This window comes from Glycine soja, chromosome 2 (assembly GCF_004193775.1).
Source record: "Glycine soja cultivar W05 chromosome 2, ASM419377v2, whole genome shotgun sequence".
NCBI lineage: Eukaryota > Viridiplantae > Streptophyta > Magnoliopsida > Fabales > Fabaceae > Glycine > Glycine soja.
Genome location: NC_041003.1, coordinates 32,401,945 through 32,419,210, shown reverse-complemented (window position 1 = coordinate 32,419,210; position 17,266 = coordinate 32,401,945). Strand labels below are relative to the sequence as shown.

At 35.5% G+C, this 17,266-nt stretch overlaps 2 protein-coding genes across 2 annotated transcripts; one reads left to right on the top strand and one right to left on the bottom strand.

Moving 5' to 3' along the window:
• On the bottom strand, nucleotides 1–3,207 carry LOC114392605 (chaperone protein dnaJ 6-like). The gene is made up of 8 exons (XM_028353803.1): nucleotides 2,932–3,207; nucleotides 1,722–1,820; nucleotides 1,534–1,635; nucleotides 1,247–1,306; nucleotides 1,058–1,164; nucleotides 906–988; nucleotides 571–661; nucleotides 1–496 (listed from the first exon to the last, which is right to left on the bottom strand). Exons 1-8 carry the CDS (start codon nucleotides 3,022–3,024, stop codon nucleotides 289–291), a joined length of 843 nt encoding a protein of 280 aa, XP_028209604.1. The 5' UTR covers nucleotides 3,025–3,207; the 3' UTR covers nucleotides 1–288.
• Nucleotides 3,208–9,318: 6,111 nt separating this feature from the next.
• Nucleotides 9,319–14,623, top strand: LOC114375178. Its single transcript, XM_028332942.1, has 5 exons — nucleotides 9,319–9,395; nucleotides 9,615–9,763; nucleotides 10,431–11,032; nucleotides 13,154–13,291; nucleotides 13,862–14,623. Exons 1-5 carry the CDS (start codon nucleotides 9,319–9,321, stop codon nucleotides 14,621–14,623), a joined length of 1,728 nt encoding a protein of 575 aa, XP_028188743.1.
• The last annotated feature ends 2,643 nt before the right edge of the window (nucleotides 14,624–17,266 follow it).

Below are 17,266 nucleotides of genomic sequence, written 5' to 3'. Positions count from 1 at the left end.
TGATAAACTAGCTTTTGCCCACGGTTGTTTTAATGCATAAAACATACTGAGAACGTTGAAGAAGGTAATTGACATGTCATTTGAATCAAGGATCAGAGAAAATTGATGGAAGATAACATATAATCCCTAAAACTTTCAGGAAAGTTGCGGCTATTTCACCATTGACAGTAACCGGTACTATTAACATACACATGAAAATAGCTAACTTCCCATACTCAGAAAAGAAGAATTTCCACTAACAAAGGATGAAGTATCATTCGCACTCAAACGAATTGTACACAGCCTTTGCTATTTTTGCTTCGACTTTTTTGAGGACCTTCCGCTTTCCACCTTTCTCTGTGCAGCTTCAAATTCCTCTTCAGAGGGTTCTGGCATTTGACCCCCACCATACTTTGAAATTAGAGATGAGAACATAGAATCAAAGCGGTCTTTCCTCTCATGTTTGCGTTGTGATATGATAGCATACAGATCTTTTTCTGGTTGCTTATTTGATGATCTGTAGAAGATTTAAACATGAGTATTCCTAAATTATAGCATAACTAAACAACCAAGCCCGACTGATAAACTTACTTTGCCTGCCTTCTTAAGGGACTAGTTGGTGGCTTGATTTCTGATATTTTCTTTGCCCATTTCTTGTAGGCTTTTGTTTCCTTTAGTTCTCCTACATATATGAACAGAGGAAATTAGGCATCAAGGAAATTGTTGAACAACCCAAGTAATATGCTGAATCTCTCTGCTAAAAGTAAAAATAACTGCATGGTCTCCCATTATGTTATCAACTTTGAGAAACGAGATCTATCCCATATATTCAAAACTCTATACAAAACTTTTGTAACAGTGAAACCTACATCTAGATCAAATGTCTGCGTGAAATTTGGGGCAAGAAGAGATAGTGATATTCTTACCAGCAGCTATAACCTCATCAATAATATCCTTGAATCGGTGAGAGTCAAGTTTAGGATCTGAACAAAGCATTGAACAGAATAGCCTGCAAAGGGAATATCAAACTGAAATTCTGTATCCAATAAAAGGTTCTTCCTCATCACAATGTTTTTACCTGTTCATATTACCCTTGCACTTCTTGTACAGATCAATCAAATCATTTTTCTCAGAGTCAGACCCCCTATAGTTTGCTTCAAACTCCTCAATATCAGCTTCAGTGACCTATTAGCATATATTACAATATATCAGCTACACAGATGACAAGTATACCATAAGGCATTGGGAGAAAAAGGGATCATGTTACCTTCTTGTACATTGCTCTGAAATATTCTTTAAGATTCTGAACAACATCCCCTGCAAGCTCCTGATTTAAAGAAATAAGTAAGCAACTGAATTGTAAATGTCCAGGACAATGCTAAAGTATCCTGAAATTCTAATCTTTCATTTTGTTGTGCTGTTGTACAGTGAAATTGTTAATAGTAAGAATAGTTTCCTGACTCCAATGTGAGTTAATAGACATAAAGATAAACCATGTATCCAGACATTGTAAATTACAAATCAAGTATAATATGGCTTTACTTAAACACTTACAGCATCATCAACACAACCAGTCTGATCATAAACAGCCCGTTTTTCTTCATCCCCAAGAATAGCGATAACGTTTTGCAATTGCTGAAACTTTGCTTTAGCTTCCTGTAAAAGATGATCAATTACAACCGCAAACATCTATAACTTTAATAAATCAATTAGAGGACAACAGGAAACACTAGACAAAAAACCTCATCGCCGGGGTTCTTATCAGGATGCAGCCTCAATGCCAACTTGTAGTATGCCTTCTTTATTTCCTGTTGAGATGCTGTTTTCTCCACACCAAGAACCTAAGAGAAATAACAAGCAACGGGTCACTATTCAACACATCCTTGTTCAAACATCACCATGCCATGTAGCACCAAGAATAGAACACCAATCAGATGAACACCCATGAGCTTCAGTGTGCCAAATGCAAAAGAGACTAGGAAACATTGGAAATACTGATTTCTCCTTTGGTAAAAGTGATAACAGAGGGAAGAGGGGAGGAGCAAACTGAACTAATAAACATGGTTGTGTGGCTGTGGTCCTTAAATTCTTGTAACAAAGGAAATCAGTGCAATTATTTTTCAAGGAGTGCTAGTAACATGCTCTCCAATTTACTCCCTACTATTGGTTAAAATTTATTGACAACAACAAAAATCGTAAACAAGACTTCTAATACTCTCCTTACTATTCGCTAAATTTTATTAAAACTGCAAAGTCATAAGCGGGACTCATTAAATAAGGAGTGAAACCCACAAAATAATGATTTCCAACAACTTTCAGCAATTAACAGCGTGTTCAAAAGAATGTGTTAAAAAAGTGTATTGTTAGCATTCCTCTTATTTTTATTGGTTCCTAGTATATCCCCCACCCAAGAAGTAAGAGACTAATGTCCAACGATACGGTCAGGACCACAATCACATCCCTTAGAACCCAAGGTTCTTTCACTCTGACCAACATTGGCGAAATCAATCTAATTCGGTGTAGGGGACTTTAGGGATATACAAATACATAAGCTCGGCATATAACTTCTTCACTACCTATAAGAGAGAGATGTTATGATGTTTTTCAACTTACAACATTATGTTCATTCATTCACTCCAAACACTTATTATGTTACACATTACTCCCAACAATGTGAAAGTATAGAATATGAATCCTAACAAACAATACCCCAAGAGTTAAAAACTGAATCAAGAGAAGATTAAGTGACTAATTATAAAAAGAAAAGAAAATTGGCTACTTACATAAACTGAATTATACTTTTACACACCGAAAGCTACCCAATCAGAAAAAATGGCAAAAAAAAGCGATTTGGTAACGGGGTATGACTTATAATAGAGATTATTTCCAAAAGCGGGTACAAATTAAAATTGAAGAGAAACGTAGTTGAAGGATTAAGATAATGTAAAGTACCTGGTAGAGAGTGTGTTCGTTTTGATCGAAAGGGTTGGTGTCAGATTCGATTTCCTCGTCTTCGGAAACCCTACTTCTCTTCTTCTTCCCCATTTTTTTTTTCTAATTCAGTGATATATTAGTTTTGCTTATAGGTTGGTTTGATTTAAATCAATTTTATGGGTGTAAATAATAGAGATAAATTTAAAGGGAAAATGAAAGGGATTTGCTCGTCAATTTGTTCCCGCCATTCTCTTCTGCTGTCAATCTTTTCCCGCTGTCATGCTCTGCTGCGGACTGGTTTATAATTAAAGGTATAGTTTTTTAGACTTAAATATGTTTTTATTGTTGTAAGTTAGTGATTTTTTTTTTCATTTCTTTGTAACTTTTTTTAATCTTATTTTCTGTTAAGATATTTTGTTGATTTTAATTTTGTAAGTTTACCTTTTTCTAATTTTGATTTTTGTATATGCTAATTTATGGGACTATAAGTAAAAAAATAAAAATAGAATCTTATAGTTAGAGGGTTAAAATTGAAAAAATAAATACAAACTTAAAAGAATTAAAAATAAAAAAATATTTTATAGGAATCAAAATTGAATAAACTCACTAACACATACTAAAATTAGAAAAATGAATGTTTAAAGATTAAAAATATTTTATCCGTAACCATTGAATATCGAATTATTTATAACCACTCACGTATCTTAATGAATTAAATACTTGATTTAATTTAATTAGGATATACTTATATTTTCACACTTTCTTTCATAAAATTAAAATGATTCGTTTCAGAAAATAATTTAAGTAAAACGATTTCGTAATTACTATATTATTGTATCACAATATTAATATTAAATACATATAATATTTATTACAAGAACTCTTTATATATATATATATATATATATATATATATATATATATATATATATATATATATATATATATATATATATATATATATATATGGCTTTAATTAAATGACTTATTTCATCTACATATAGAATTATTAACAATACAAATTTTACCGTGACTTACCATTTGCGTCAAAAATGTGGAAAGTATCTGTAAATTGGGAAGAAAAAAAGTTAAATTTTAATTTTAGTCTCATTATTTAAAAAAAAAAATTCAACTATGGTCCTTCTCTTTTTATTTTAACGATTTTAGTCCATTTATTTTAACGTTGTCTGGTTAATAGAAAGATTAGCTAGTGAGATGTATTAAAATAAAAGGATTGAAATTATAGATCAGAGGTTACATATTGATGACTATATAATTTCATAGTTACTAGGTGTTTTTTGTTGGTGTTGAGAGGAGCTTCACTAATACAACAAGACATGAAAATATTAAAAGATATTTTATGTCAAAACAATTTTCATGTCAAAAATATTATGTTTGATGGCAATATTTTAAGATGGGTAGTATTTAGTTGAAAAGTAGATGCAAGATATATAGGGGAAAGTTAGGAAAAACATAATTCGTGAAAACTAATCTCTTTTATTGGAACCAGCCTCTATTAATCATTACCTCCGATATTTGATTCAAGGCAAATTATTACAATTGAAGTTGAAATTCCCCAATACAACAGTTCCCTTATGGCATCAATGTAAAACGAAAAATAACAAAAAAACACTTAACAATATGTAGAAGAAAACGTGAAAAAAAAGACACTTAAAAAGAAATTTATGGTCGTCTAATAAAAATATCCAACTCCAATTAAATGTCGATGCAAAGAACATAATAGAGGGGAAAAAACCCTTAAAATAGTAAAATGTGCATATATATATATATATAAAACACAATTATCATGAAAATAAAATATCATTTCATGATAAGATAAAACCTTTAAATAATATAATCATCTAACTTCTAAATTTTGCCTTACTTGCATAGCACAAAATATAAGAAATAAAATAACTAAAGTTTTTCTTCTTCTAATTCAAACGCTTGTATTTAATGAGCCTGGTCACGATGAAGTTATGCACGGGTGAACAAACAAGTGAACCTATTGTTACCCATAGTATCAAGTAACAAAAATTTCGTAATTTTTTTAATGGTGATATAAAAAAAAAGGGTTTTTTTCACTCTCTCATTCCCCGTTTTGGAGGAACACATCCTTGACCCTACTTCCATGACGTTCATGTGCCATTTTATGAGATTCTTCCGTTGACTCATGGCACAACCTCTTCGGCGACAAGTTCACTTGCGTGTTCATGTGCAACACCATTGTTTAGGGTGTAAGCTGAATCATCAAACTCAACCTCGACTAGATGGATTAGTGTGTTTGATGACTCAACTCACACATTAAACAATGGATCTGAAGGAGCAAGCCAAGTCAACACACATGGATTTGAAGATGTTTGGAAGAATTGTTGTGATTTGACAACTAAAAAATGTGTGTATTGTTGGATTGGATCACTGTGTTGTACAATTGGATCCGAAGACAACAAATTCACTTATCGCAAACAAAGTTACTAATGAAACGCACCGTTTAAATAAAGGAAAGAGAAAGAAAATAATAATATAATAATATAATAAAACCCACTCCCCTGCAGTTTTTTTTAAAACTCCCGAGAGCTCCCCATTTCTGAAAAACTTCTTTTCTTTTCTTCTTACAGCAGCCCACACCCCTCTTAACCTCATCTCTTCCTTCCCCAAAACTTTAATCTTTTGATCTCTCACTCATATCCTCCCACGATTCCGAAATTTATAAGCTTTTTACACCTTTGGGTGTTTCCAAGCATGAGGAGGTGACGGGAAAAAAAGGGAAGATACTACGCGTTTTCTAGGTTTTTCTGTTTGATCTCTTTAAGGTAAATGTTTATGACCCATTATGTTAGATGAGTATATTATAGCACTGATTAATCATGGGCTGTGAGAAAAAGAGTAAGAAGCTAAGTGTTAGAGATTATTGTGATTTTCTCAAAACCCTAGGTTTGCTAATTGGGGATTTTGTCTAATCCCTTGTTCTATTATTTGAATGCTTAGGTTTTGTGGAAAATATAGCGGTTGACCCTCCTAACAGCGGTAGAAGTCAGTGATTGCATTGTTTAGGTGAGTAGCTAATATACTTAGCGATTTTCTCAAAGTTCATTTAAAGAAAAGCAAGTATACTTCCGAACATATATATATTTTTGGTGAGCTTTGAAAGTTATTTTGAGATCTTGATAATGGATAAGGATGAATGTTGAACTGTTTGTTTAATTTTATTTATGTTGAGTTCATGAATGATATGTGCCGTTTGCTACAACGAAGAAATAATATAGCCTATGGGATGATTTCTCATAGTATAATGATATATGCCGTTTGCTACAACGAAGAGATAATGTAGCCTATGGGATGATTTCTCATAGTATAATGATATATGTCGTTTGCTACAACGAAGAGATAATGTAGCCTATGAGATGATTTCTCATAGTATAATGATATATGCCATTTGCTACAACGAAGAGATAATGTAGCCTATGGGATAATTTCTCATAGTGTAATGATATATGCCGTTTGCTACAACGAAGAGATAATGTAGCCTATGAGTTGATCCCTCATAGTACAATGATATATGCCGTTTGCTACAACGAAGAGATAATGTAGCCTATGAGTTAAATTCTCATAGTATATTTATATGTTCCGTTCGCTGCAACGAAGAGATAATGCAGCCTACGAGCTAAATGCCGTAGTTATATAATTATCGTTCACCACAACGAAGAGATAATGTGGTCTATGTGCACATAGTAGAATAAATACTTGATTATTTAAATTAATTATGTTGAATACTAGATTATGAGATATTCTGAAATGTATATTCTTTGCGTACAGTGATTTCTAAAAGCAAGTCTATTTTCGTTCATTGCTTTCAAGAATGTTATTTTAATATCTTTTGGGAAATGGAAAGATTCATGTTAAATGGTGCTCTCTTTAATGTATGCTTAGTATATTATGCTCTCACTAAGTCCTTGTGACTTACCCCTTACTTTACTTCTTTTCTCAAATACCCAGTAGTGGAGTAACCGATTTCATGGGATTCGCTGACACACCCAGGAACTTGATTATCTTTTTGGTAGGTCCCCATTGTGTCAAATGGATATTTTGGTTGTAACTCCAGTATAATGCAGCTATAGGGACCAGGGTAGTACTAGATTTAGAGGGGACTCCTTTATTTTGGAAATGTAAATGACTCTCCTTTATAGATATGATGATGATGCACTTGTGATGTTTTGAGACACTTGATGATTAGTGGTTATAATCCACTTTGTTATTAAATGGATGAGATGAGATACTAGTACATGAAATTGTCTATATATATATATATATTGTGTTCTTTACAGGTTAGGTTGTATAGGATAGACTCACCAGACTAAGGAAGACATAGTCTGTGCGTCGGTCATGGCCAAGAGTGGGTCGTGACAACTAATATGATAATAATGAATTTCACTTATCGCAATAGTGACACATTCTTTAGGGTCCATATCAGATGTCACAACCATTATGAGACTCAAACAAGTGAAGACAACAAATCTTTGTTCCGGTGAAAATAAAAAAAACCTAATTAATATTTTAATTATGTTTAAATATTTCTTTTTTTTACATATTATTTATTTGGATGGTTAATTTTGTGTACATGTTGTTGGACACATGATATGTTTGGATTTATAAACTTAACAGTGTTAAGGGATGGTGTTAGTGTAATGAATAATAAAATGATAGAGGCTTTTCTGTAGTGTAAAAAAAAAGGAGATAGATATGAAATTAGAGTAAAATTGAAAAAGTATTAATGCAATTTTCTCAAAAAATTATAAAATTTTATTATTAAATAATATTGCTGGTCATAACCTTGTGTAGCAGGTAAAATCTACTTGTTTATTATAGCAAGTAAAATTTAATTGTTCATCGTGCTTCAATTTTAAACTACTCCACCGTAACTATACCCATAATTAACATGCACTTCAAAGCATAAAATACGGTAACAAGTAACAACAGTCTAATGCGATGAAAGATGATGGGAAAAAAATGCAACACAAAGAACATCCACCCAAAATAAAATGCGACTTAAAGAACATAATCCAAGAAAAAGGCCTGACCTCTGAATACGATGAGCGATCATGAAAATGCGATGAAAGATGATGGGAAAAAAAATGCAACACAAAGAACATCCACCCAAAATAAAATGCGACGTAAAGAACGTAATCCAACAAAAAAGTCTAACCTCTAAATGCGATAAAAGATTATGGAAATGCTATGAAAGATCATGGGAAAAAAATTCAACATAAAGAACATCCACTCAAAATAAAATGCGACGTAAAGAACGTAATCCAAGAAAAAAGCCTAACCTCTTAATGTGATCAAAGATGGTATTGGACGGTGGGGCAAAAAGCACTCAAAGAAAACTGTCGAAACAAAAAAAAAAAAAATCAAATTAAGAAAGAAAGAAACGAAACACTTCAAAGAAATACGAAACAAGAGAAAATCATATAAGAAAGTTTTTTTTTTCTTTCTTTCTTTTTTCTGGTCTAGTTCGAATGAACAAATTAATAGAAGAATACAACTTACTCAGTTAGAAGAGCAAGGAATGACGAGAAAGAAAGTTTTTTTTTTTTTTTGACAGCCAGAAAGAAAGTTGAGAACAAATTATCGTGCTATATATCTTACTGGTTAGATTTAATTTGAAGTAAAAATGGAATTAAATAAACTCATCTTGAATAATCAAATAGAATTTAGATCATTATCTTACTCCAAAACTTTATCATTAATGTTATAATTATCACAATGTAACATCTTTAGTTTCTCATTCATATTATTTATGTGTAAAATTAAAATTTTATATTTTTTAATTAAAATTATAATAAAAATTTAAAATATTTAAATCTTAACAATTATATTTTTAATTCACTTTAAGTAAATAGTCATTATAAAAAAAACAAACTTTAGGTAAATAGTTTCCATTTATTTCACAACTTCTTAGTATAATACTTTAAATATTTTTCCAACATTTTCATTATAATTTTTAATTAAAAATTATAGATAAAGAGTATAAATTTTAATTAAAAGTTATAAATAAAAATTATAAAATTAAAATGACAACCATATATATTTTTCCTAAGGTGAATAAAGAATATAATGATTAAAAAATAATTATTAAGGATTTTAATATTTTATTACATATATATTTATGTATTTAAGTGTAATTTTAATTATTAACTTTTAACTAACAATTATAAAATTTTAATTTTACATATAAATCACACGAAGAAAAATTAAAGATGATGCATTAAATGTTATTGTCATAGCATTAATGATAGAGTTTTAGAATAAGACAACGGTCTAAATTCTATTGGTTATTCGAGAAAATAATTCCATTTTTACCTGGGTTCAATTAGACAAACCTTTAATTTGATTATTTGTTACATCATGAGAAATAAGAGAAGCCCTTCTGACCTAACCTTCTCTGCTTCCTCTCTCGATCGACGCTCTCCTCCGGTCACTTCGTCTTGCTAACAAGTTTGTCATGTTCTTCGCAAAAAGAAATTGTTTCATTCTTGAGACGCACAACGAGGTCGTTGAGCTCACGCTTGAGAGTAGAAACCTCATAGTCCCTCGCACTTGAGAGGAGGAAAGAGGAGGCTAAGGTTTCACTCTACATGTCGCAAGTTCTGTTAGCTCTTTGTGGTTTAAAGCATTTGACAAGGATTGTTTTTCATATATAGCAAAGTATATCAGAAGTTGTGGGAAGGAGGAAATCTCACCTCGTCGCCGTCGCGAAGAGTTGTGAGTGAGAGCGAGATCGAGACTAACACCGATAATGAGAGCGAGAGTGAAACTGAGAATGAGGAGTGCAAGTGCCGTGGGAGTGAGAGTGAGTAAGGGAGTAAGTTTGCAATGTCGAGGGTTTGGGTGCCAAAGTTTAGTATAAAAGACCCAACAATAATGGTTTTTAAATAAAATTGTTTTATTGGGATTATGAAATTGTGATTGAGATTATGTGTAAGTGACAAACATTTATTATGTAATGAATTGTGAAATACACGGGTGTTGAGATGTTGTATGTATTGAGTTGTGAGCTATGAATTATGCAATCACACAACTGTAAGACCCTTTAAGGGTGACGAGTTAATGCGCGATGAGTTGTGATGGGTTCCACAGTGGAAACTTGACGAGTTTAATCACTTGAGACACGATGAGTTAAAATAATTTTGGAAAATAATTGAGATTTTGAAAACAATTGAGTAGTTGTGTGTATTGCATAATTCATAGGTAGAGTCTGTGTGTTAAAATATTTTATGGGTTGGACCTTGTTGAATATCTTTTGGGGTTTCTAAATTAGATTTGTATGCATCATTACTAAATATTTTTTCCTTGTTTTAGAAGTTAACAGACATAGACTAGACTAGGCTGTCACATAGACTAGGCTAGGCTGTCTTTTCCCCCTTTCTCTCTCTTATGTTTTGTACTCTATAAATTGTAAGCTGAAACATGAATATCAAGAGTTATGTGAGTGAAATTTCCTCACACTTAAATTCAAGTTGGTATCAGAGCGGGTCCGGCCATCATCGTCGCCGCCGCCGACCACCGTCCGCCGCCTCCGGCCACCGCTCGCCGCCTCCGACCACTGTCTGCCGCACTCCGGTCGCCGAAATCTCGCCGGATTTTTTTTTTGGGGGTCAAAATGGCTACTTCTTGTCCTGTTTTTTCATTTTCTGGAACCCCAACCATTGCAACTGCCAAGCTCAACTGGAAAAATTATTTGTCGTGGTCTGCTTCAGTTGAGTTGTGGTTTCTTGGTCAAGGGTACGACCACCTAGAGAAAAACATCAATGTTGTTCCAAACGACAAGAAACTTGAATGGGAGAAGGTAGATTACCAACTATGTGCTGTTCTGTGGCAATCGGTCGAGTCAGATGTTTTGGAAATTCTCAGATCTTTTAAAACATGTCATCTTTTTTGGAAGAAGACCCAAGAGATCTTCGCCAACGATATTCAAAGCCTATTTGATGCGATTGTGAAAGTTACAGCTCTCAAGCAATCTAACCATGACATGATTGCACATATGGGTAAAGCTTGGGCAGCAGTAGAAGAACTGAGAAGGTTTCTTGTGGCTGATTCATTGGAAGAGGTGAATAGGAAATTGGACAAGTTCTACATGGTCCTTATCTTGAGGGGTCTACACTCAAATTTTGATAATGTACGTGATCAGGTCCTAGTTGGAGATCAAGTCCCATCGATGGATTCTCTCATTACTAGGCTTCTCCGTGTACCTCATGCGTTGAAGGATGAAAATCTCACTGATGCTGTGGAAACATCAGCCATGGTGGCACCTCGTGGGAGAGGGGGAGGCCGTAACAGTAGAGGAGGTCGCAATGGAAGAAGTGGACGTTCTCAATGCACATATTGCAAGAGGATGGGCCACACTCAAGAAAATTGTTACTCTTTGCATGGCTTCCCCGACAAAGTGGCACAGGTATCCAAGTCAGAAAAATCTGACTCTAAGTTTTCTGATGAGGAATACCAAGAGTATTTGAAGCTCAAGTTCGAGAAATCCAGCAATCAAGCATCATCTTCATCAGTACCATGTTTCTCAACAGCATGTGTTTCTCAATCAATTGGAAGTCCTAGCCCTTGGATACTTGACTCAGGTGCCTCTGATTATATCTCTGGTAACAAGTCCTCCTTTTCATCTATTTTCTTTCCAAAGATTCCTCACCTTGTTACTGTAGCCAATGGGTCCAAAGTTGCGTCTTAAGGAAGTGGTCAAGTTTCATTATCTCCTTCATTGAAATTAAATTCTATATTATTTGTTCCTCAGTGTCCATATAATCTAATCTCATTAAGTCAGTTGACTCGCTCATTTTCAGTAACCTTTACCGCTAATTCCTTTGTTATTCAAGAGCATGGGACAGATCGACTGATTGGAGAAGGACGTGAATCACGAGGACTGTATTATTTATAATCCAGCTCTCCGATATCTTGTTTTGCATATTCAAAATCCAAACTTTTGCATGATCGTCTGGGTCACCCAAGTTTATCCAAGCTGAAAATAATGGTTCCTAGTCTTAAAAACCTTCAAGTCTTAGACTGTGAGTCTTGTCAACTAGGAAAACATGTTAGGTCATCATTTCCTCAAACTGTACAGAGATGTGATTCGGCTTTTTCTACCATTCATTCTGATATTTGGGGACCAAGTCGTGTTACATCTTTTGGTTTTCGATATTTTGTAACCTTCATTGATGAATTCTCCAGATGTACTTGGGTTTATTTAATGAAAGATAGATCTGAACTTTTGCCCATATTTAAGTCGTTTTGCAATGAGATTGAAAATCAATTTGGAAAAACAATCAAGATTTTCAGAAGTGATAATGCAAAGGAATATTTCTCTCATGATCTTTCCTCTTTTTTATCCTCAAAAGGTATCCTACACCAGTCCACATGTCCTCATACACCTCAACAAAATGGCATAGCTGAAAGGAAAAATCGTCACCTTCTTGAAGCTGCTCGTTCCCTAATGTTAAATTCTAATGTTCCTACACATCACTGGGGAGACGTAGTGCTTACTGCATGCTTCTTAATTAATAGGATGCCTTCTTCTTCTCTTGAAAACCAAATTCCTCACTCAATTATCTTTCCTCATGACCCATTGTTTCATGTCTCTCCTAGAGTGTTTGGTTGTACTTGTTTTGTCCATGATCTTTCCCCTGGTTAAGACAAACTTTCAGCTAAGTCAGTAAAATGTGTCTTTTTGGGTTATTCTCGTCTTCAAAAGGGTTACAAATGCTACTTTCCAATCACAAGATGATATTATATGTCTGTAGATGTAACCTTCTTTGAAGACACACCTTTCTTCTTAGCCTCTGTAGATCATTCTTCTTCTCTCCAGGAAGTACTGCCAATTCCTTGTCCTCTAGGTAACTCTGACCAAAATGTCAATGAAGTCCCATCTTCTCTACCAAATTCAATTGAAGTTGTCTCTCCACCTCTGCTTACATATCATCACAGGACACGGCCAGCTGATTCTACAGTACCTGAAGCCTCCCCTCGTGATTCTCATCCTTCTCCAACTAGTCCTCCAACCATGGATCCTGCTTCCTCACCTGTCTCTCATCACTCTGAGTCAGACTGGCCCATTGCCATCCGAAAAGGTACTCGATCCACTCGCAACCCTCATCCTATTTATAACTTTTTGAGTTACCATCGCTTGTCTCCTTCATATTCTTCCTTTGTTTTCTGTTTATCCTCACACCATGTTCCTTCTAATGTTCATGAGGCACTTAGTCATCCTGGATGGCGACAGGCTATGATTGATGAAATGCAGGCCCTTGAAAATAATGGTACTTGGGAACTTGTTTCTCTTCCACCTGGCAAGAAGACTGTGGGTTGTAGATGGGTCTATGTAGTTAAAGTGGGGCCTAATGGTGAGGTTGATCGGCTTAAGGCTCGATTGGTAGCTAAAGGCTATACTCAGATTTATGGCCTTGATTATTGTGACACCTTTTCTCCTGTGGCTAAAATCACCACTGTTCGTCTGTTTCTTGCTATGGCAGCCATGCGTCATTGGCCTCTTCATCAGCTTGACATTAAGAATGCTTTCCTCCATGGCGATCTTGAGGAGGAGATTTATATGGAGCAACCTCCTGGGTTTGTTGCTCAGGGGGAGTATGGTCTTGTTTGTAAGTTGCGTCGATCTCTCTATGGGTTGAAGCAATCCCCTTGGGCTTGGTTTGGTAAATTCAGTCATATTGTTCAACTTTTTGGGTTGAAACGAAGTGAGGCTGATCGTTCTGTTTTTTATTGTCATTCATCCCCTTGGAAATGTGTTTATTTGATAGTATACGTTGATGATATAGTGATTACAGGGAATGCTGCTACTAAGATTGTTCAGCTAAAGGAGCACTTATTCAGTCATTTCCAGACCAAAGACCTGGGACATTTGAAGTACTTCCTTGGTATTGAGGTGGCTCAGTCAGGAGATGGTGTTGTGATCTTTCAGAGGAAGTACGCCCTTAACATTTTGGAGGAAACAAGCATGCAGAATTGTAGACCTGTTGATAGCCCTATGGATCCAAATCTGAAGCTCTTGGCAGATCAGAGTGAAATGTGTCCTGATCCCGAGAGATATATAAGACTTGTGGGAAAACTCATTTATCTCACCATTACAAGACCTGATATTTCCTTTGCTGTTGGAGTGGTGAGCCAATTTATGCAAAATCCTCGTGTTGATCATTGGAATGCTGTTATGCGTATTCTTAGATACATTAAGAGAGCTTTAGGACAAGGATTACTTTATGAAGACAAAGGTAATACACAAGTATCTGGGTATTGTGATGCAGATTGGGCTGGTTGTCCTATGGATAGGAGATCCACATCCGGATATTGTGTTTCCATTGGAGGGAATGCTATCTCTTGGAAGAGCAAGAAGCACACTGTTGTTGCCCGGTCCAGTGCAGAGGCTGAATATAGATCTATGGCCATGGCTACATGTGAACTTATGTGGATCAAACAACTACTTCAAGAATTGAGATTCTGTGAAGTTGGCCAGATGAAGTTATATTGTGATAACCAAGCCCCTCTCCATATTGCTTCAAATCCAGTCTTTCATGAGAGAACCAAACACATAGAAATTGACTGTCATTTCATTCGGGAGAAGCTATTGTTCAAAGAAATTATCACTGAGTTCATTAGCTCTAATGATCAGCTAGCAGATATTTTGACTAAGTCATTGTGAGGACCTAGGATTCAATCTATTTGTTCCAAGCTTGGTGCATATGATCTATATGCTCCAGCTTGAGGGGGAGTGTTGAATATCTTTTGGGGTTTCTAAATTAGATTTGTATGCATCATTACTAAATATTTTTTCCTTGTTTTAGAAGTTAGCAGACATAGACTAGACTAGGCTGTCACATAGACTAGGCTAGGCTGTCTTTCCCCCCTTTCTCTCTCTTATGCTTTGTACTCTATAAATTGTAAGATGAAACATGAATATCAAAAGTTATGTGAGTGAAATTTCCTCACACTTAAATTCAAGTGACCTGAATCAGGAGGCAGAGACCCTGATGGACTCCTCAGAGTCTAGGCCTTGGGGGTAAATACACTTGATTTGAGTGCTCCTTTAAACTTGTGTTGATCCCACATGGTTGGAGAATTCTTGCAAAACAGAGTGACCTTGATTGGTCTCCCTATGATTTCACATAGTGAGAGTGACTTGACTTACCCATTGTGAGGCATGTCTCCTCATGTACTCCTAGGTGCCTGACAAGGTTTTTCACTGAAAATGGTATCACATTGCATGTAGGTTTGAGTCTAGTGTATCTGTTGCATAACACTTGTGTTTGACTTTCATTAAGTTAACAATTGCAGTTTGATTTTATTTTTTGGAGTGTATGAACTTGAATGAGTGGGAATAATGTGTTTGATTTTGTGAAGGGGTGTTGTTTATGTAAATTCAGCTCTAAGCATTATATGTTTCACATGCTCTAGTGTTTTATTATATACGAATGTGATAATTCATTTTCAGTGTGTGTTTGTGTTTGGGATGAATGTCATTTTGTTCAGGTGAGCCTACATATGACGAGTTCCATGCTAGAGATGGAGAGACTTAGTCTGTGTCAAAGAAATGCTCTGATAAATGTGACATCGGGGCATAGGGTTTTATTTCATATGTTATGAATTATATAGTTGTTTTATATTTTTCGCTTTAGTGTGACTTCTTTTCATTCAGAATGGGCGGCCTTGTTTTGAGCCAAGGTGATTTTATCATTATTGGAACAAGTTCTATTATGATTTCACTAAGTGAATGTGAACCTTTTACCCTTTTGAAATGTTTTTATTTAAATGTTTTTTTAAAATTTTAATTAATTATGCATTCTTATTCCTTTTATTATTAATATATATGTGTGGGATAGAGGGTGTCACATTTAGTGGTATTAGAGCAGGTCGGACCTTTCGACCATGTGTCTTATGATCTTTCTATGTTTCTTTGTGTACTCTGATGTATTGTTGTGTTTTGTTTTGTTCTGTTTAGAGATTTACTCTATTGTATTGGTATATTTCTCCAAGTTTTTGCTTCTTGCATGACATAGGAAGTAATGGTTGCGAGAAATGAGAGAGAGAGACTTCTTACCAAGGCCCTGAATAACTTGGCTCAGGTTATTGCCAATCAGGGAGGCGATGGAGGAGCAGTTGCATACCATGGTTTAGATTGCTTTCAAAGGAATGGCCCACCTACCTTCAAGAGGGGTTATGATCCTAAGGGTGTTGAGGCTTGGTTGAGGGAGATTGAGAAGATCTTTCGGGTGACGGAGTGTCAAGACTAGAAGAAAGTGTTGTTTGCTACTCACTTCCTGGCAGATGAGGTGGAGTTCGGTGGGAGAACACTTGCTGACGTCTGGAGGGAGTAGGTGGTGTTGTTGTCCCATGGGGGACTTTCAGACAAAATTTTATAGAGAAGTATTTTCCAGAAGACATGAAGAACATGAAGGAGATGAAGTTTCTCGAGCTGAAACAAGGAAGCATGATGGTGGCAGAGTATGTAGCTAGGTTTGAGAACCTTGTAAGGTATTTTCCTCATTATCAGGGGAAAGCTGGGGAGAGGTTCAAATGTGTAAAGTTTATCAATGGCCTCCGACCAGAAGTGAAGATGATGGTGAACTGTCACGACATCCATAACTTTTCCCAACTAACTAACATGTGTAGGATCTTTTGACGAGGATCAACGGGAGAAGGTCACATTCTATAAGAATGCCAATGCCAGACATGGGAAAGAGAAGAAGCCTGTGACTCACAGTTATGCTAAGCTGTATAATGCTCCTCTTGGGCAATATGGCAACCATTTTAGGGGACAGAGGACCGGAGGGTTCCAGCCCGCCAGTGGAGGACTTCACCCAGCTGGTGGGAGTTCTCAGCTAGTTAATAGGTGTCTCAGCTTGCTGGTAGAGGTGGCGGTGGTGGTGCTCCTGCTACACTTGCTACGCCATCCCGTTGTGCTAAGTGTGGTAGGATTGGTCATTTTGCTCATGAGTGCCTAGATAGTGATGTGACTTGTTTCAATTGCCGTGGTAAGGGCCACATCAGTACTAGTTGTCCACATCCTAGGAGGGAGAAGAGTAGTGGGAGTCTGAATAACTAGAGCAGACGACTAAGGACCATAGGGAGAGTGTTTGCTCTTAGTAGTGCTGATGCCGCACAGTCTGATGATCTCATTCGAGGTATGTGTTTCATAAGTCAAGTACCCATTGTTGGACAAGTGATCTCAATAATTTAAGACCGGGGGGGGGGGGTGAATTAAGTTTCAAAATTTTCATCTAACAAACTTTTAACCCCCTTTTAAATGATAGGCTCAGAATGTAGAAGAAGAAGCAATAATCAATTT